Genomic DNA, 20321 nt, shown 5'->3' with positions numbered 1-20321 from the left:
TGGTGGATGCAGCGCCATATGGACACGTGCTGGCAGATGGTCTCATGCAAAGGTCTATTGTTCAAGGCAGACTACTGAGTAGAGGAGTATTTCTTCCTGCTTTACACAGGGAGAGCTCTGGCACAGGTACAGACGGGTCTAGAGCCATAAAATAACACAGACGTCTCACTGCCAAGAAATTGTTTTGTGAGTCCTTTCTCTTTCCTGGGACTCGAACTCAGCCATGTGCCTAACTGGTGGGCTATCAGCTTCTCTGGGTTGAAGGTCTCTCAGTCTCCTCTGCTGCATAAATTGGAGGATCAAAACTTATAATCCCTTTAATGTAGTCACCAGCACAGGTCATCTAAGAAAGAAGGACCTGCCTTGGTTACAGGTCCTGCTCCAGTGACCAGCCAGCACTTTTGTGAAGTGTTCATTGGAGCAGAGACTAGAACTGAGCATCTTTGTAGGACTGATGGTCCTTCCCTGCAAACATCCCTGGTGCTAGGTAGTGCAAACTCTCCAGCTCTGTTGTGTTCTCTGTTGCAGTCCATCGTGGCATACTACAATAAGCACGCAGGCAAAACGAGAGAAGAAGCCAAGCTCGCCTTCCTAAAAATTATCTTCAAGTGGCCTACGTTTGGATCAGCATTCTTTGAAGTGAAGGTACCTGCCCTGCTTGGGTGTTCTCTGGCAGCTTTGAGCCAAGGTCAGGAATCCCATATCACAGAGGGGTTCCAGGTATGCAGGGTTGTCCCAGTGTCTGGACCAGACTAGGACAACCTTGATGAAGGAGGGAAAGAGTGTGAGAATCTCCATCAGTAAAGGGCAGATATGGTCATTTATTGCTGCCCTGCCTTTTCACACAGACAGAGGCATTGTAGAGCTTCAATAAATCATCTCAGCCATCGGGTCTATACTCACCAGTGTGCTGCTGAAGAGGCAATACCAATTCTCTGTTTTGCCAAGGCAAAGGGATCGTGCAGTTTTCCAAGGGATGTGTCCACACACACCACAAACCAAATCCAGACCACCCGCCATGTCACCAGGCTCCCATCAAAGACAGCAGAGGCCAGTAGTCATGAAGTCTGTCCAAGTACTCTGGACACCTTATTGCAACTCCCTCTTCTTAATGACCACACAGTGAGCCTGGGCTGGAAACAAGTTGCTGAAATTACTCATCAGTTCCTTGAACCTGGGCACCCCATTTTCTGTCATGTCCATCTTGGATGGTGTAAGGGTTCTGATTATATCCTGTGATTTTTCCACCAAAAGTGACTTGGTAGCCAAGAAATCTGTGGCAGGGCCAGGAGCTGAGCCCCCATCCCCTGTGCCCTACCTCATCAATGGAGCAAATTGAAGGTCCTCATGGCACAAGGCTAGGAGATGGGTTTACCAGCAGGAAAAAAAACAGGAATGTAAAGATCAGAAGGGGACAGAGAAGTGTAGTCTTGGCCTGGAGGTCCATAGCAGCAGGCATGAGGAGCAGAGGGACTGGAGGGGAAAGGCGATGTCTGGGGTTTGCCAATATGACACAGCTCTTCCTTGCTAATGGCGAGGAACTTAATGCTGTCAGGAACTCACCTACTGGTTTTCATGAATTTAGGAGATCCATAATTAACTAGACAGCCCTGACTATTGCTGATACCTTAATGGACTCTATGTTTATCTTTAAAGGATAAACATTTTTTCATCTTTTCTTTCTCAGAAAGGGTCATTAGACATTGGAAGGGGCTGCCCGGGGAGGTGGTGGAGTCACCATCTCTGGGTGTGTTTAAAAAAAGACTGGACATGGCACTTAGTGCCATGGTCTAGTTGACATGGTGGTGTCAGGGCAATGGTTGGACTCGATGATCCCAGAGGGCTCTTCCAACCTGGTTGATTCTGTGATTCTGAGATAGCAGTTAATGGGCCACCAAATGCTGTCAGGAGATGACAGTGAGAGAGTAAATAGAAAGGGGTCTGATTTGGCATGACACTTCCCCTAACCAGTTCTTCTCATTTCCAACAGCAAACTACAGAGCCAAATTATCCAGAAATCCTTCTAATTGCCATCAATAAGCATGGAGTCAGCCTCATCGATCCCAAAACCAAGGTAAGCAAAACTGAGGTCTTCACCCGATGCTCCTGATCCCACTCCCCAACCCCTCACAGAGGTCACCCCGAAGAGCACGTTATTCAGAACTTCAGGACTTCTTATTAAGTCTAGTTAGAAAGGCTGGATAGCCAGAAAAGTTTCTGGAAGCAGAAATTCACTGTTGCACAAAGCCAGCCCAGACTTTTTCAACAGGAGATGGATTGGGAGCATCAACTGTTAGGGCCCTGTAACTGGAGGTTACACACACTCCTTCCTTAATCCTTTCACAGACATTAGGACAGGAGCTGAAGTAACTGAGCTCCTACTAGTTACTTCCACCAGCTGCATGGTCATTCTAGTACAGCAGTCCTCTACAACCAATGAAGGATCCAGAGTCTTGCATCTAACTACCATTCCCATGAGGCCATAGTACAGTCTCATCTCAGTAGACATCCTTGGTCTGCTTTGATGGAAGGTGAACGAGGACATGAGGTGTCCCCACAGTTCGTTGTGTTGAGTGTCAGTCTTGTGTTCCCACCAGGATATTCTCATCACTCACCCCTTCACCAAGATCTCCAACTGGAGCAGTGGCAACACGTACTTCCATATAACCATCGGCAACCTGGTGAGAGGAAGCAAGCTGCTCTGCGAGACCTCCCTGGTAAGGAGCGTTAAAGATTATTGGGCACAGTTAGACCAAATCCTGACTTTGGCAGGCAAAATTAAATGCTTCCAGCAAATCGTGTCTCAGGGATTCTGTGGGCTGAAAGTGGTCTCTTGGAAGAGCCCCTGATGTGTTTTTTCCTTCTGGATTTCCCATGGCTCTGCTCAATGAATCAGGGCTCTCACTTGGTCCATCATCTGATTTACGAGCAAGCCTGAGGTGCACTGCTCCCTGTCACTGGACTGAAAAGCATATTAAAGCCGATGTGGGCTCAGGGGGTACCCTTGGGCCCTTTTACCAAGATTCTTTGCCCAGCTTATCCCTAGTAACATCCACAGCAACAAAACTTCTCCTAGACTATCTTAAACCTAAAGCATGAAGGATAAAAATTCCTGCTGGATTAATTGTTATTAATCTGAGGCATTCAGTATTTTGTTGGCCATTTGAAAATCCAGGTCCCATCTTAAAGCTCTGTATGTCCTTAGCCTCAACCACACCCAGGGATGGTGAGTTCCTCCATCTCAACACTGCAAATTATGTTTGGACCGTGTTCCTTGCGGTGGTGTCATTTCACCCAAGGAGAATGGTGAACAGGTCAAAATGTGCCTGAAAGCTTGAAAGTCAACAACTGATAGCCAGTGTGTTCAGGAAGCACAAGCCAGAGACTGTAAACTGTGCTCTAAAGGCAGGTAACATCTTCTCTCTCCTCCTCAGGGGTACAAGATGGACGATCTTTTGACCTCGTACATCAGCCAGATGCTAACAGCTATGAGCAAACAGAGGAGTGCAAAAGGTAGCAAGTGAACTGCAAGAAGCCACTGGCAGGTGGCCATGGGGCTAATTCACCAGCTGAGGCCTGTGGGATACCCGTGCACCTGGGGGAGAACCTTTGCCTCCCAGATGTGGAAGATGAGCCGAACACCATCAGGGAGTTCGCTGGACTCTGACCTTGAGGGCTCAAATCCCACTTCTCCTTCCAGCGAAGACGACTATCTCTGACCTCCCATTCTCCTTCCCCACCCTGCACCCCGACTTTATCTTACACCTCAAAGATTTCCAGGGGACACCACCGCTCTCAGACAGTGACTGAGCAAAGACTCTCCGGCAGGAGGTTTGCCTGAACCCAACGGTTGGCATCGCAAAGGCTCTTGGAAGAGGATTTGTGTGTGTGTGCATGTGCGTGTGCCTTGTTTTGGTTTGTTTTGGTTTTTTCTTAAGTAAGAGAGAGCTATCTGGATGCTAATGGCTTTTGATGAGGTTATGGGCATTTCAGGTTTGAAGAGGAATAACAAAGCACCAACCTATGCTGGAAAGCTATCCAATGAACACTGAAGGGCTTGTTTTTTGACGTTGCAAAAGAACACGTTGTGTTCTTAAGAAGGACAGGAAGAAAACGCAGGTTGGGAGGAGCACATTTTAACTAGGAATCAGAATAAACAAACTACTGATCAAACAGGCTAGACTACTGAAGTGCTGTCCGTGCAATGCTGGAAAGTTTTAAAGAACAAATTTTAAAGTTTTGTTTCTTCTTCTATTTATTTTTTAAAATATTAAAAAGGAAAAAAAAAATACTCCATTTCGTGCTGGTATCTGGACGCTGACATTGGGCTGAGGGCGACCTGCAGGACAATCCCTCGCCCAGGGATTCCCCCAGGGCCATGATTGCCGGAGGCTGAGTAAGGCACATCTTTCCCAACTTACGGGCTCAGCTGGAAGTGAAGCTTGGAAGACGCATTATCTCCTTTTGCCTCTTGTGTCCAGGCAAATTAACCATGGGAGGATCTTTATGGCAAGCTTCAATATGGATGTAGGGGTTTTGAAGTCCCCATGCTTGGAAGACTGAGGCCAAGCTCATGTTGAGCTGTGATTCAAACACAGACTTGGCCATCAGGGTTGGAAACAGCTAATGATTTTATTGTGCTTTTGTGTGTGTTGCTGTATAAAATGGCTCTTTGCAAGTCCCAGCTGGACCTGAACCACTCACAGCGAGGGCAAGCCCTTGATTTTGGTGGGCTTTTCTCCATCTTTGGTTGGCTGTACTAATCTGCTGGCTGGTTGTCCCATCTTCCACACGACACCATGTAGTGTGGATCAGCCTGCTTTGGAGCAGAGATGGGACCTGCCATCAAAGAGGAGGTTGGAGCCACGTTGTGTCTGGGGGGATGCAGGGGAAGGAACCTGGGGTGCCTTTCCAAAATCCAGGCTTCAAAGGAGCATGTGCCTGGGTGTGTGGCAACAGGAGGGGTGAGAATTGTCCACCAAGACCTGGTTCTGGCATCACTAACACTGCGTGGATCTCAGTAGATGTGGGAGACCTCTCTTGGTCCTGTGCATTGGGCTGAGTTTGGCTGCTTTCATGGAAGTCCATATTGTAGGGTGTTTTGTGTTGTTCTGTTAAGCTCAGCTGGGCTCAGTTGCCCAACACCGTGGCATGCCAGGCAGAGTCAGGAGCACTGCCTTCTGGCCCTCAAGGGCTGTGACATCCAACCGGGACGCAGCAGTGACTTTGGACCTCGGTTGCTCCACCAAAGTGAATGAGATGCTGCACGGGACATCCACCAGCCAGACAGGGCTGCTAGGAGATCCCCTTCCTCCACCATCCTCCTTACCCAAGGCACTCTGGTGATTGGAGCATGGTTACACCAGCCAAGGCTACACTGGGAGCCGAGCTGCCTTCTCACCATCCATCTCTGATGCTTCTCTCTCCTCCCTAGCTGTCATGATCCAGCTGTGCCAGGGATCCCACCCATCCTTAGACACATGCCCGTCATCCCCACCACCACCGCTGCTTTTGTGAGTCTCCAGCCATCCCTGCCTCCCACAGCACGCTCAGCAGATGATGGAGCATAGCAATGTTTTCCAGCACTGTCTTGCACCAGCTTTTCCCCGCCACCACCCTCGTCCCTCCACTCACAGCTCTGTCAGTCTCCCGTGCACCCCACCATTTTGGGGGGTGCCAGGACTCTGTGTGCGTGTGCCTGTGTGTCATATGTATTAGCATCTGCTGGCCTCTTTGTATCCACACCAAGCTATGTAACATGAAACACATATCTCCAAGTGAAATACTCTAATTAAAAAAAACATCAAACAGTTTGTGGGAGGCTGTTCTGCACTGCACGGTTGTGGTGGTGTCTCCATGGGGAAGGGTGGGTGCAGGGCTCCCAGGTCCTCGTTGGGGACAAGACTTCTTGCAGAGTGGGGCTCCTGGTAAGAGTATGCAGCAATGGGGAGCAAATCATCAGTGTGCCCGGACTGGAAATTAAGTGAAATATATTCTTTTTGGGTAAAATAACACTGGAGCTTGGGGAGGCTCCATTGCTCATTCTCTAAGACAAGGGCTGGTTCCTCCACAAAGACCAGTTTTGAGCTGAATTCCTGGATGTAGGGAGTACTGGGTGGAAAGTTTGTGTGGGGGAGTCAGATCACCAACCACGTGTTTAACGGCGTTGCTAGACCCTGCTAGCTGTGAATCAACAAAAATAGTGGCTGAGATGTGACAGGGCATAAGGCATTGCAGGAGACCACAGGTCTAATTGGCCAGGCTCTGCCTGGACAAGGCTGCTGAAGATGAGGAAGGGGAGTACGGGCAGACATCACTGTGTAATGGCCAAGCAGCAGCTAGATACACGGATGAAAGCACATTGAGGTGGCTTTTCCTAATCCATATTAAAAATAGCAGTTGGAGGACTACAGCCAAGTCCCTCACCTGGACACCAGGGGACAGGGTGAGGACCCCATGGTACACACCACCGCTTAACCCACACACTCTCCACCTCCTATTGTTGCTGCTCACATACCTCCACGAGTGGTACCCACAAAAAATTATGAACCAGCTATGGATGTGGGGCATGGGGAAGGGGTTCAACACCATCAGTAGCATCCTCTCCCCATGCTTCATAGATCTGGAGCTGCTCGACACCAATCCACCAGCCCTTTAGCCCTTTTCCAAAGGAGGATGCTGCTTTTTTGCATTTCTATCCTCCAAAATACTCCTAAACTGCAGCTTGGAAAGGTTTGAGTGCTTCTCAGCGCACCCAACTCTGAAACCTAATGCTTCGCTGTCACAATTCACTTGTGATATCTTTATTTAGCAAAAACACCGAGCTGCAAGAGGCTCATGTATGAGAAGATGTCTATAGCCTAATTCACGTAAAGACTACTATTTTCTTCCCCTTTCCCAGTTTGCCGAAATAAGAACAAAACAGGATAGGAGAGCTAAAATGTATTTAAAACAGCAATTTACAAAAAGAAATGTGTTCTTATTACCTGTTCAAGTAGAAATTTATGGCTTAAACCTGGGAGACTCTCACATCTCCCTTGCAGAGCAGGACATAGACCCCTTCCCTCCCCGCTGTGTGCCAGCAGCCACTGGGAGAAATGAAAATTGGAATAAATCCCAGGGTGCAGCGCAGGCATACAGACCTTCCCAAGGTAAAAGCAAACAGGACACTTGGTGGGACCAGTTCACACGCAGCTCAATGCTTCTGAAGAAAAGTGGTGTGTTCGTGGTCATTGTCCCAGTAGGTATATGGCCAAGGCACTAAAAAGTTCTTCAGCACCCGTGGGAAGATATGCCTTCACCCACAGCCAAGGGGAAGAGACTGTCCTGTTAGGGTCTATGGCAGGGCAAGAGTGGGGAAAAGGAAAACCTAAAGTGCCCCTGCCTGCGTTATCGAAAGGTATGGACCCTAGTGACCCAGACAGCAGCACTTGACCATCGTGGTGGGGCTAATGTGCTCTCGGGGCTGGAGAAGACCAGAGAGGAGGGAGGGAGGGTGTGGAGAGGAGAGAGGGAGGGTGTGGAGAAGAGGCTGGTCGGACAGGAGAATCGTGGGCAGCTGAGAATGAGGAGGAGTGGAGGATGCTCAGATGTTTGCAGCTGTGGAAACAGGGGTTATACATGGTGGGCGGGATTACAGGATGAGTGCCCTGTGGGATGCCGATGGTCTCAGAGGGAAATGGTGGCTCCCACGTGGTTGCTGTACCTCATCATGGTGCACAGCTTCTTCATGGCTGCAACTCCACCTGTGCTCCTCTACTCCTCCTCAGGGATCCCTGCCAGGCACAAAATTGAGAGGAAAACTGTTGGAGAGGAAGCTCAGTGCTCATCCCCAGCAGAGTCATGGAGGCAAATGGCTCCTCCTCGCCAGGCAGATCTGAACCCCTCCAGCCAGCCCCCTTGGCAGGCTGGCATTTGCATTGCAGGAAGGGGCAGCAGAGGAGGGTCTGCTCTCCAGACCTCATCGAGATGGCAGGTCCGTGTCCTCTCCCTGCCCGTGTCAGGCCATGACAGCAGGCAAGTCGCTGAGCTCTGGAAAAGGACACACACAGTGAGCTACTGAAACATCCTCAGCTGTTTTGCCAGCTTTTGTGAGCAAACAGAACTGGCTGAAAATGCGTGCAGCCCAGGTTGGGTCATTTTGTCTGGCTGATAGCTCCATGGTTGCAGAAACCTGGTGCATGGGAGAGTCCCCAGCCAATCCCACCCTGCCTTGTGGACCCAAGAGTGCTCAGCGCCTCTGGGCTCTCTTTCACAGCATCGCAGAGTAATGCATATTGGAGGGGACATCTGTAAGTCACTGCCCCAACCTCTGCTTGAAGCAGGGCCAATTAGATCGGGCTGCTCAGGGCTGTGAACATCTCTGAAGGTGGATATTCCCCACCTGTCTGGGCCCCTGTTCCAGTATCTGACCACCCTCATGGGGAAGATTTCTTTTTTTCTTTATATCTAGTAAAAATTTCCAAGGTTGCAGCTTGTGCTGGTGTCACTGCACATCTAAGAAACACCTGTCTCCATCTTCTCTTCACCCTCCCATTAGATGGTTGCAGACACTGATGAGATGCCCCTTGACCTTCTCGCCCACTGTGCAAACCCAGATCTCAAATGCCCCATCCTCCAGCTCAGTAGATCCATTGGGTTTGCCCCCATTTGTCACAATCTGCTTGGTATGGGGAGCCTGAACTGGACCCAGTGCCTAGACATGGCCTCATCGGTGCTGAACAGAGGGGAGAAATCACTGCCACCTCGACCTGAGACTGAGACAACCCAGGATGCAGCCATCCTTCACCACAGCATGGGTACCCATCACCAACCCCTCTGCCAGGACCCCGGTGCCCCCATGGAGATGGCCCTGAGCAGGATGCAGCACCCTGATCCCCTTGCCCTGCTCACCTGTCCTGAACTTGTTGTAGATGCCACTCTCCATCTTCAGGCCACTGTCATGGGAGCAGCAGGAGAAACTCTGCTCTCGCCACCTGCATGGGGTAAAGCACCTGGGTCAGGCCACCATTTGCTGTGGTTCCCCTTGCAGCTCCCTCATGCCCTGGTCACCTTTTTTCTGCTTTGTCAGGGCAGGAACTTGCTCTGGTGTTTTGGGATTTGCTCAGGTCCTTACCAAGAAGGGGCTCCAGTGCATGACTGATGTCTAAGCATCCACACTTCATATGTGCAACAGCATTTTGAAGGCAACTTTGTGACTAAGCCCTGTTTTCTAAGAAATATTTAAGAGCTCAAAAGCCCCAGAAATGTTTGCAGCCACTGGTTCCTAAGCATCCAGGGAAATTTGAAAATTGGGATTTTGGTACATTCATACACCTGACAAACAAGACCACGCAGGGCTCTCAGGCACCGCTGATGGCAGGGCTGGGAATGCCCTGAAGAGGTTGTTATTTGGCCAGATCAGAAGCATCTGCAGGGCCCTGGGAAATGCACACACAACATGAACACGAGCCTGGAGGAAACAGGCATGGGAAGGTCTGACAGTGGTGGTGATGCGTTGCAGGGGTGATTGCGAACCACCCTGCAACCTGCAGCCTTGAAAGCAAGGTGAAAGCTGCTAAAGCAGGACCTGAGGAAAGCAGGGCAGGGTGAGGGGGGAAGAAAGGGAAGGAGCCACTTCACCTTGGGAAGGGAAAAGCCTGGATGCCCAGCAAACATGCTTGTGAGGCTGCTAGTTCATCACCTGGCCGTACTGCTACTAATTCATTTCTCCACCATCCCAGACCAAAATTAGAGCTGCCACCCTTTCCTATGCCAAAGCAGTTACAAGCAACCTGGACTACTCAACCAGGAGCTTCCCAAACTTTCCCCTTGCTGTCACCTGCAGAAAACACCCTTGGGCTGGCTGGTCTGGTCCCTCCGCCCATCCACAGCCACCAGCTGGAGAGCTGAGCCCAGCACCTCCTGCTTTCCTTGGGCACCACTGGGATAAGAGCACAGGCAAGTTCCTCATCCAACTGTGGCAGAGCAGAGCATCCAGCAGCCCAATCCAGCCTGCTGGAGTGAGCCTGTCCCGTGAACCCCAGATTTCCCAATTATTAAACAGAGGCAATGTCTGTGACAGCGTGGGAGGAAACAAAATGTGGTGTCTGTGACACACTCAGATGTTTTCATCTGGGAGGACGGATTTCCTCAGGAGCTCTGGCATATGCAGAGAGACTTGGGGTGCTCAAATATTAACATTGAGAGCTTTCCTCTTAAGTCAGTCCAATGCAACAGTGTCTAAATAGTAATAACAGAAAAATCAGTTCCTTTCTCAGCCCATCAGCTTTGATAACTGGTTTATGTTGCTACTGTAAATCCACCGGGTCTCCACTGCATCCTGAGGGTAGATGATGCCAGAGCTCCCAAAATGGAAAGGGAAAATGAGAGCAAGCAGGAGAAGCAGAGAGGTTTTTGGAGACTTTCAGGGTTTTCTTCTAGTTCCTGAAGGGAAAGGCAATGTTCTCAAGAGTAGTTTTAACCCTTCAGATCACCTGAAAGCATCCCTCCTTCCCTCCACCTTGCACAAAAGATCAGGTTAGGATGGCCATTAGCAACTTGGTAGTTACCAGTGCAGAGCAAAGATGAGTGAGATGAGGAGCACAGCGACCACATCTGTCAGGATCCACATGATGTTGTACTGCTGCGGAGTCTGGAAGAGAACGACAGAAGGTGTGACCACCACCAGGGTCCCCGAGAGACGCAAAAAAGTTGCTCAAGCTCTTTCTTGCTGCTCAAATGTGGCCATTCAGCTGCCTGGTTTGCATGCGCAGTAACATCCCCCAGGTGTTTAAAGCATTTGGTGGCATTTCAAAGTGGCCACTCACCAGTGGGTGTTGGTGCCAAATCATCATCCTTCATAAAAACAGGTCTGTTGTGTGGCCAAGAAAATTGTACCACATCACAATGAATATAACAGGGACCTCTTGTTTGTACAGGCAGGCCCTGTACTTCTCTTTGCTTCCCTCCAACATTAACATCAACTGGTGGCATCTCATTTTCTCTGGCAAAATTGTCCTTTAGTGAACACCACAGTGGGTCTGGGATGGTTCCTGCTTTAGGTCTAAGAGGATCTGAAGTTTCATCCTTAGACTGGACCTCCACCCACCCTCAGAATGGAATGAAACACTGCAGTTGTCTGGATGAGAGCATCATAAAATCTACTTCAGGAGAGGGAAGCCAGCTAAAGTAGTAACCTTTAGGCTGCAGGGACTCTGGTGGGACCAGTGCCCCAAGTGCTCCTTTAGCCCTACAGGTTGGTCAAGGCAGAATAGGGAATAGACAAATTATGTGAAAAAAAAAATTCCTCCCAGCAAGGAAGGGTTACTTCTATGGCTGTTTCCCTTGAGCCTGTGGAACAAGACCAAGTTGAGGAAGGGCAGTGGGAAGCACTGGGAAATGAGGAACTTCTGACATCAATAAGGTGCTTCAAAAGCTTAGAAATGGAAATCCTCATGCATCAGCTTGTGCCCTCAAAGGTCCTTCCTTTCTCCCCACACAAGTCTCAGCATGATTTATTTTCCCTCAGGTGCTTCTACCTGAGCTAGGAGAAAAGAGGAGAAGGGTATGGTGATGGAGTAGCTCAGAGGTTCCAGGTAAGACAGGTTTCAACTCAGGTCCTTTTCATGCAAAGGGTCCTTTATCCATGCATGAACTGCCCATGGTCTCCAAAGGTAACAGTGAACATCCCAACCCTACTTCTTACTCCTGGCAGGGGTAGGGGGAGGATTTTTGCTTACCATGAGGAAGAGTGGCTGGTTGAGATTCTTCAGTATGTGGACGGCATTGGTTGTCACAGAGTGTGCCCCAGAGCACCACGCCAAGGAGAAAAGCCACGGCTCGTTGACCACATAGAGGTTGGTGGTGATGTTTGCCTCAGCGTATTTCCTTTAAAAGACCAAAAGGCAACAGCCTTTGTTAAACAAGGAGGTTAGTACTTCCTTTGGGCTGGAGCAAGGAGAGACCGCAATTTTTTGTAGGAAAGGCTTGCTTTAGGACCTAGATAAGGAATAGAAAGGAAAGCCAACCAGCCAATAAATCATTCACAATTGGTCAATGCAGAATAGCTGATCTGCTGGAAGCAAATGCAGTTAAAATGTCCAAAAGGTCAAAAATCTGCCATATGAATCAATGTAATGATGTGTTTGTAATCTCCTAATAGTGTGTCAAAACCACCTCAAAGCTGGCTACTCATGTTTGTTACGTTTGCTCCATCAACTCATCATTTTTCAAGTTCTTATAAGCTATTGAAACTTAATATGAAGTAAGATCATAATCCGTACAATGGTAAAGGAATGTATCATCAATATCAGCATTTGTAAATCTACCTAGGATCTATCCAGGGTTTACCCAAATGGATCTACCTAGGATTTTACATCCTATTAAATTATAATTGAGAAAACATGAACATTAATGTCATCCAAAGGATTAAACTTTTTCTTGTTTTTTTTTTTTAAATTAGATTTCAATGTTTTTGTGCACTGGAAAAAGCAAAAAAAATCCTATTTACAAAAGGAGAGCTGGACAGGTAAGACTGTTTTTTCTTTTTTTTTTTTTTCTTCATATGAGAGAATCGTTTTGGAAACTCCTGCAATGAATGTGGAGCCTTCTATTGGAGAGATGACATTTTCAGTGTGTCAGAAACAACACAGTACTGGTAGTAATAAAGACAAGAAATGAAGTTTCCAAAACACCAGCTACAAGAGGGTGATGGTCTCTCACCACAGCATTACGCACCCTCACTGATGTTTGTGAAAGAATCACGGGAGGTTAAATAGTTGTTCATTCTCCATGATTCAGTGTTGGTGGGACTGAGGATGGCATAAACAGAAAGACAAGAAATCAGGAGACAGCTGTGTCATTCTACCCAGAAGATCCTCAGATCCTGGTCAAGTAAATATGGCGTTGGGGACACGAGAGTGTAATTACATAAGCCACCTCTTGGTCACACACAAGGTCAGCAGTAGGAGTGAATTGCAGTCCTTTACCCCCAAAACGCAACAAGGATGGACACTTGATCTAAAGGAGCTCTTTCCAAAATGCTATAGATTCTGGAGCTGGTCACTGGAGGGAGACATTGCCACACGCATGAGGCAAACATGGTCCAGATGCAGTCCGCCGACTTTACTTGAGGCTGAAACTGCAACCTACCGGATATCTTCACTGGACATTTCAGTGTAGACCAGATTGAGTTTGACGATATTGTCCATCAACAGGTCTTCAACTGGGGCCTTACGGCCCATCGTCTGCTGAAAGCCAGGAGCAGCAGACTGAACAAAGGACCTCATGCTGTTCTCCAGCCATAGGACCTGCAGGCAAAAAGACGACCCAGTGAATTCACAGTGGACTTACTAATATGCCCTGCCCTTCACACAAACCCAGGAAAGACAAGGTCTTGAGGAGCTTAACCCAGCCTGTCAAATGACGTGTTTCTTTCAATGATCAAAGGACATTTGGATGCAGGGTTAAAACTTGCAAGTCACTTTCATCAAGAAATGAGTATTCACTGTTCCTTGCTTATCAGCTTGAAATCAGAGAGTACATTTCACACAGCCCAACAAAAGATGCGGTGTTTGGAATGGATGAAAAGACAGCTTTGGTTCATGGGAATGGCGACAGCAAATATTCTGTTCTCCCATTCTCCCAGCATGGGAGAACTTCAGCAGATGCAAATCAGCGTAACTCCTCAGACATCAATGGATGCATAACCTGATCCACATGGATTTAGCATCCATCCCAAGCAGGGGATTGCCTGGGGAAGGAGGGAGGCAGTGAAGGCTCCCAGCTCCATGTGTTTTAATTTAAGCCGGGAGTTTCTGTGCAGTACATAAAATAAGCATGGGTGGGAGGGAGTGGGCTCCCAGTTATTACAATGATGAAAGGATGCTGTCTGGGGGCTAAGGCCCATAGTAGCTGGTGTATACACAGGCTTATTTCCCCGTGCTGCTGGAGGGTCACACCGTTTTGTACCCAGAGAATATACTCCAAACGATGCCTCTTAAGTGAAATGCAAGGGGGGGACTCTATGCAGGTGAAATCATGCAGGGTGTGACCCCAAAATCCCAATTCAGAGAGCAAGAAAAGGGAAATGGAGGAGTGAGGCCACCCTACCAGATGGGGTCTAATCCCTGACTCGTTGAGGATGACTTCCAGGGTTCTCTTGATCCACGAGTTCCTGTAAGGATGTTTCTCTGGGGGGCGGTAGAGATCAAATATCACAAATTTATTCTGACTGTCTGCTAGGCGCAAGAAATTACTTAGCTTGTAAATTGACTGATTCATTGCCTGAATTTGATCTGCCCTTGACAGTGAGCCCATGAATGAAAATGGTTTGTCCTAGAAATAAACAGATATAAAAAAGGAAATCAATCAGGCAGCTGCCTCTGGGAGTCAGCTGCATGCAAAAAACTCCTGTCTCTAAGAGCAAAAAAGTTTTGACATCAGCCCCTCAGTAGGTGAAGATATTTTATTTTGCTTAGCTCTTCTACCTGAGAAACAAGGAAAATTAACCCAGGCTGTGACGACACTGCTTCTGGGACCTAAATTGCATAGTTCACGGTCAGCTCTGCTGTGCTTCTCTGTCCCACCATGTTAGCTGTGACTATTATACACAGCACCTGGCACAAGTAGCTCTTGTCTTCTTCCTCCAGCCCATGTGTTCTGCTGCTGCCATGATAAGGAGCCGCAAGAACACCCACCAGCCAATTGTTATAGGTCTCCTAAGCCTAAAGGCCAACTGGACAAAGCAAGGAGACTCCAACTGAAGGATTTCTACTGACTCCTTGGAGTTATGGCTCAACAAATAGTTCCTTTCCTAACATTCATGCTATTAAGTAGTAGCCAGCTGGTGCCTCTTCTACATACAGTTAATGATAGTCCTTCATGGCGTTTACCTTAAAGAACCATGTTCCAGCATTCAACTTCTGCAGGGTATCCCAGGAGAATAACGCGGCATTTTGAGCACTGTCATTGGGGTAGACTTCCTTAATGTTAGTTGTCCTCGTCAAGGTGCTGTCATGCATAAGGAAAGGAACCCCATCATAGCTGTTGGAGAGCAAGAGTTCAGGTCACCTGGGGTGCAGGTTCATTCATGGCATGAGCAGACTCATGCCAGGTCAGAAGAATATGTGGGCCACCATGAATGCAGCAGTACAGCCTCCTTCAGTGAAGAGGGTGGGATAGGGAGGAAGGCTGAGGCTCAAGACACCAGGTTATTTCCAGCTTAAATACTGCTGGGTGACCTTGGAGAAGCCATGCCTGTCTGTGCCTCAGTTTCCTCAGTGGCAAAGTGGAGATGGTGGCATTTATGCCTGTCAGCACCCCAAAAAATGGATAGTAACTTATGGTTGAAATCTCTTTTTGCTGACACTGAAGTGCTTCTATGGGTTTCAGAGGATTGAAGTCTAAAAGGACAGTGATGGAAAGGCAAAATTTTCTCTTCTAGAAATGTCTACATTAGTAGAACACCTAAGCATTAGTATTTTTCTCATTCAGTGCCTGGGAACTGTTCATCCTGCACAGCATGTTAGCAATTCATGGCAATGGGGCCCCCAAACAAAGGCAATTAAAGATCTAATAGTTAGGACAATGCTGTCACAAGTCTAAACACAATTTTCTGTTGGTTTGCAGGCTTGATACAACCCTCACTGTGGACTGAAAGTCAGACTAGGGTAGGGTTGTCTTTATACTCTGCAAAGCTTTTAAAATACACTGTAGATATAATGATTGTTAAATCAATAGCTGCAGCTTATTGACTTGCCTGAGAACAACCATGCCCTACAGCCCCTATCACCACGTGCCAGCTGAGGGACCCTGTCCCAGTCATCAGTAAAACCTAATTGCCTGGAGTTGCACATCTCCAAAGGCAACTGTTGGAAGAAGCAACATATATTCTGTGAGATGCGATGTTTTCCCCTTACCTAATTGTGACATCTGTTTCAAGGCCATCACCACCATGTTCAATTGTCTTCTGAAATGACATCTCAGTGTTTTCTGGTGCCAGCTGAAAAAAAAGAAAGTGCATGAGTAGATCATTTTCAAACACACTCTGGAGGACTCTGTAAGTACTTTCTGTCTCTGTGTAACACCTCTGGTTTTTATTAAGGGAACATTATTATCATGTTGTTATTAAGGGAACATCATTATCAAGTCTACTGTTTGTTTTCTTCCATTTTAGCCACCAAACCCATCTTGTCCCTCAGGAACAGTGTTATCCTTGCTAGCAAACCCATGCAGTGATGCCTTTGGCATGCAGTTCCAAACAGAAATGTCTCCCCTTCCACTCTCCACAGATTTCATGGAAAAAAAAAACAGATGATGATAAAGGTAGCAAGACACAGGATGAAGAAATCATGTAAGATAACTTCTCCAGACCTACCATTGGTGCTCCACGGTGTCCAATGAGGGCTGGCTTTGGTCCAAGTGTCCCCATCTCTCTGATGCAAGGAGAGTACATCCCCAGAGGTATCAAGAAAAGAAAGAGAAGGATAGCCAGGTACGGACCAACAATTATCACCCGAACAACTGAAAGAATTTGAAGGAGGAAGGCTAGAGTTAATCCACATGGTAACATCGGGGTTTGCCTTGCGGCTTGACTTTTCTTACAGCCCTCCAGCTAAGTAGCTGTTCGGCTTTGTCACATCCCTTTTTCCATCCCTTCTTCCCCTAATTTTCACTTTCTCCCCAAACAATACAACCCAGGAAAACAAACTGGTCAAAGCAAGAACGTGGGCTAAGTCAGGACTGCAGGTGTTGTGCTTTAATTATATCTCACTGTGCCTTACAGCAAGACATGGCCTTAATTTCTATGTCTTTAGAGGTGGTGCAATGAAATATCCCCCATCTGTAGAAGAAGAATCCTCAATAGAAGGATGCTAATTTCTTTTATTACTCAGATAAGAACAAGCAACATTTTCAAGTTTCATTCACAGCGAAGAAGAGGAGGAACCTTTCTCCTTCAACTATGTTATATCCCCTTAAGGTGAATATTTCCCTGGTTCATTCAGATTGCTGCCAGTGACCTTCTGTGTGTGACCTACAGAATCCTACAGACTCTGACTGCAAGGGTATTGCATCTCAGAAACTTGCCAACTCATTACCTACGGTCTTCTCTGGAGTCTGTTGACACATTGCCCAAGAGCCCCAGTGAGCCTTCACCTCAGGGAACAAAACAGTTCCTCTGAGAAATGAGCACTTATGCACCAACATCTCTTTCTTGAATGGGGACCACCACCCCTATGCACATTGTGCCTGTGGCTCTGAAGGAACTTGGGCTTACACCAAGCTGATGTATTGAGCTGAGAGTCCATTAGGCATGGTGGACTGCAATGTGTAGGGGCCCAGCATATTCCCCTCCCAACCTCCCAAGGTGTAGTTCAATAAGAAAAATCCTGGGCAGGAAAAAAAAATGCTTTCACCAGCCCATTCTGTCTGTGATTTTTATTACAAATCTACATTTGCAGATGAGTGTCATGTAGATAATTTTGGCTATATGGAGAGACTAGGTCACAGACAAATAGCCAGGCTCTTCTGCAGTTGTTCCTGGCATCTGGTCTTGTCCTTATACTACTTGGTCACACTTCTCAGAGGTGGACAAGAACTTCCCATGAGATGATAACACTAGGAACTGATCAAAAAGCTTTTTACCCTATCTCAGCTGGCTTCTCCTGAGATGCAGTAGCCTGAAGTGTATTGACTGGACTGGAGATCCCTTCTGAGACAGCGAAACTGAGTATAGCAAGCAAAGGTCAGCCAAGAGAGCTGCCACTGGCTGCTTTCTCCCGCAGAGGGCTGAACAAATTTCCATGCAGGACTCAGTACGTGGGTACTTCTGCTAATCTCCTCCATCTCAAGGAAGGTCACTGCCTTTGTATAGGCCAAAACTGTGCAAGGGAGCATGCAAACCAGTAACACACCTGGACAGCCACAGGATAGTGCACAGCAAAAGCCCCAGCCCTGCTAATTTCCCTGGGATACACAGAAGTTGAAAGTCTCCTCCATCTGGAGTGCAGGTGTGGGAGGAAAGGGCTCCTGCACACCTGTTCTCCCACACTGATATACATCTTTTGTCATATAGGGAGCAGGAAGCAGAGCTACTGTACCTTTCTTATCTGCTCTGATGGCATGAAGAGCCATGGGCCAGGACAGGAGGACCATGATGGTTATTGCTCCTATGTGGAGATAGGGAGCTGTGATCTGGCAAGGAGAGAAAAGGATTTAAGTTAAAGGATGAGGTGTGGAGATAGATGGAAACAAACCCCAACACAGCTACAGCCTTCCACCTGGACTGGCTCCTGCTGCAGATACCAGCAGTTCAGTCTCTCTCCTGCACCTGTGTTGGATCCACCAAACAACTCTGGAGTTGGAGGAGACATACGTGCCCCCAGCCAGGCCAGCTACCCAGGCTGAGTGATCCTCACTGCACTACACAGCTCTCCTTTCTCCAAAGTCACCTGAAGGGGACATGGCTGTCCTCATCCATGAAGATGCGATTGCCATTACCACTATGCCACAATCTGTGAGCATCTTCCAGGGAGCAGCCAGTTTAATCCAATCTAACCCAATCCAATCCTATCCAGGTAACAATCATCTCCATACCACTCTGCAGCTAAATCGTTAAACTGATATCAATAAATCTGAGTGATAAAATGCGGTATTTACACCTGCATGGAACTAACTATTGTGGTGTAAGAGAAGTAGTTAATCTGGTACATGTCTGATCATGGACTTTATTAGACTCATATACACCCTGCAGTACCTAGTTTCACGTATTATCAATATATTCCAGAAAAATAATTCAGTTTTGTTTATTTCAAAGCATTTAATTTACTTGCATTAGGGCTAATTGCATTTTTTTCTTGTCTTTTCCACTTCTAACTCAATGTGTAGATATTTTTCTTGATTTACTAACACAACACAAGATATTCATTTAATGCTTATGATATATTAGATAATACCTATTGCTGAACAGATATAGTAATTGGACTTGATTTCTTTCATCCTAAAGATTAAACAAGAAGATCAGAAGCTAAGAATCACTTCTGTGCTTGTCATGAATGCATGAGCAGAGCTGGAAACCAAGCAAAAATAGTTTGTCACTTGTACAGACGCAGAATGGATGTTGGTACAACACACTTTTCATAAAACTAGGCAAATCTGGCAAAGATACCAGTCCATCATTTTCTCATGCTCGTCAGAGTTTCTGTTGCAGCTGGAACTGAGAGTTACTAAGGTATGTGCTAGGGAAAAAAGCTATCTAGATGCAAGCCTTTCCTATTGCTTAGTTCATGCCTGATTCCCTAAGCTGGAAGGGTTGAAGAAAGCAGCAGCCATTGAGAGATGTTACTGCATGTGATACTGTCTGCCCTAGACGCTTGATACCAAGATCTTTCAACCAGAAGCAGGATTCAGTTGCATAAACAGAGGTGTCATCTGAGATGTCCGGGATATTTGAGATAGCTTTGCAAGGCTAATGGACATGACATAGGATTTACAAGAGATTCATGTCACAGAATCACACAGAATCACAGAATCAATCAGGTTGGAAGAGCCCTCTGGGATCATCGAGTCCAACCATTGCCCTGACACCACCATGTCAACTAGACCATGGCACTAAGTGTCATGTCCAGTCTTTTCTTAAACACATCCAGGGATGGTGACTCAACAGCAGCGGAAGGCCATGTGAAGCATCTCAAAGGGCATGAACACCCAAAATAAACAGCACCTGTGGGGAACCCAGAGGCTCTTGTGTCTCCTTCTCCTCATCCACCTCCCCTGGAGTCTGTGAGGGGAAGGAGAACCTGATGGTTTCTCATTACCTTCACCAGTGTATAGCCCAACGATTACCAAACTCTGTAGAGCAGGAATGTGCAATTAACCACACCCTACAAACACCACAGCTGTGATTCCTCTTCCACTCCATATGCATTGCTCTCCCAACATTCACAAGCAGTAAACCACATGGGGGAAAGATGCTAGGCCCAAATAACATCTGCAAGGCAGCTGTGTAGTGAAAGGCTACATACTTCTTCCTTCCCAATACATGTGGGGACCTGGCTGCTCAGACACTAAACAGCACTGGGCAGCTCTTGCCTCCATCTTCAGATGTGGTGAGAGTTGAAGAGGCCAGCAGACCATGCACTCTGACTTCTTGCATCCAGCATGATGTCCCACCTGATACCAGCGTTCCCCACCTGCTCCCCAAAAACTCAGTGCTATCCTGCCTGCAGGTGATTAAGCTTTTCTGAGTGACAGAAGACTGAAATTGTGCTAATGCTAAAGCTGCTGAACTGGCAGGAGCCTATTAGGGAGAAAGTTCTTGCTCCAGCAACCCTACCAGTTGC

The 20321-nt window shown here is 47.4% G+C and overlaps 3 protein-coding genes across 4 annotated transcripts in view; 1 reads left to right on the top strand and 2 right to left on the bottom strand.

Moving 5' to 3' along the window:
* MYO7A (myosin VIIA) overlaps nucleotides 1-3524 on the top strand; it is a 67148-nt gene extending 63624 nt beyond the window's left edge. Inside the window, exons 44-47 of one of the 2 annotated variants that reach the window (XM_068418131.1) lie at nucleotides 529-639; nucleotides 1991-2074; nucleotides 2598-2717; nucleotides 3435-3524. In XM_068418131.1, the coding sequence (XP_068274232.1) occupies nucleotides 529-639; nucleotides 1991-2074; nucleotides 2598-2717; nucleotides 3435-3524 (405 nt within the window). Of the gene's footprint in view, nucleotides 1-528; nucleotides 646-1990; nucleotides 2075-2597; nucleotides 2718-3434 lie in introns of both variants that reach the window. The other variant, XM_068418124.1, reaches the window with a different exon arrangement.
* CLNS1A (chloride nucleotide-sensitive channel 1A) overlaps nucleotides 1-20321 on the bottom strand; it is a 368760-nt gene that overhangs the window by 148733 nt on the left and 199706 nt on the right. The window lies entirely within an intron of this gene.
* GDPD4 (glycerophosphodiester phosphodiesterase domain containing 4) overlaps nucleotides 6982-20321 on the bottom strand; it is a 55242-nt gene continuing 41902 nt past the window's right edge. Inside the window, exons 13-23 of the mRNA XM_068424702.1 lie at nucleotides 18081-18174; nucleotides 16358-16503; nucleotides 15900-15982; nucleotides 14874-15024; nucleotides 14092-14316; nucleotides 13132-13289; nucleotides 11721-11868; nucleotides 10551-10633; nucleotides 8893-8975; nucleotides 7960-8031; nucleotides 6982-7775 (exon numbers count right to left, since the gene is read on the bottom strand). Coding sequence (XP_068280803.1) covers nucleotides 8000-8031; nucleotides 8893-8975; nucleotides 10551-10633; nucleotides 11721-11868; nucleotides 13132-13289; nucleotides 14092-14316; nucleotides 14874-15024; nucleotides 15900-15982; nucleotides 16358-16503; nucleotides 18081-18174 — 1203 coding nt within the window. The 3' untranslated portion in view covers nucleotides 6982-7775; nucleotides 7960-7999. The remainder of the gene's footprint in view (nucleotides 7776-7959; nucleotides 8032-8892; nucleotides 8976-10550; nucleotides 10634-11720; nucleotides 11869-13131; nucleotides 13290-14091; nucleotides 14317-14873; nucleotides 15025-15899; nucleotides 15983-16357; nucleotides 16504-18080; nucleotides 18175-20321) is intronic.

Source organism: Nyctibius grandis, chromosome 2 (genome assembly GCF_013368605.1).
Source record: "Nyctibius grandis isolate bNycGra1 chromosome 2, bNycGra1.pri, whole genome shotgun sequence".
Taxonomy (NCBI): Eukaryota; Metazoa; Chordata; class Aves; order Nyctibiiformes; family Nyctibiidae; genus Nyctibius; species Nyctibius grandis.
Note: the sequence above shows the minus strand (reverse complement) of the source record. Positions and strands in the feature narration are given on the sequence as shown.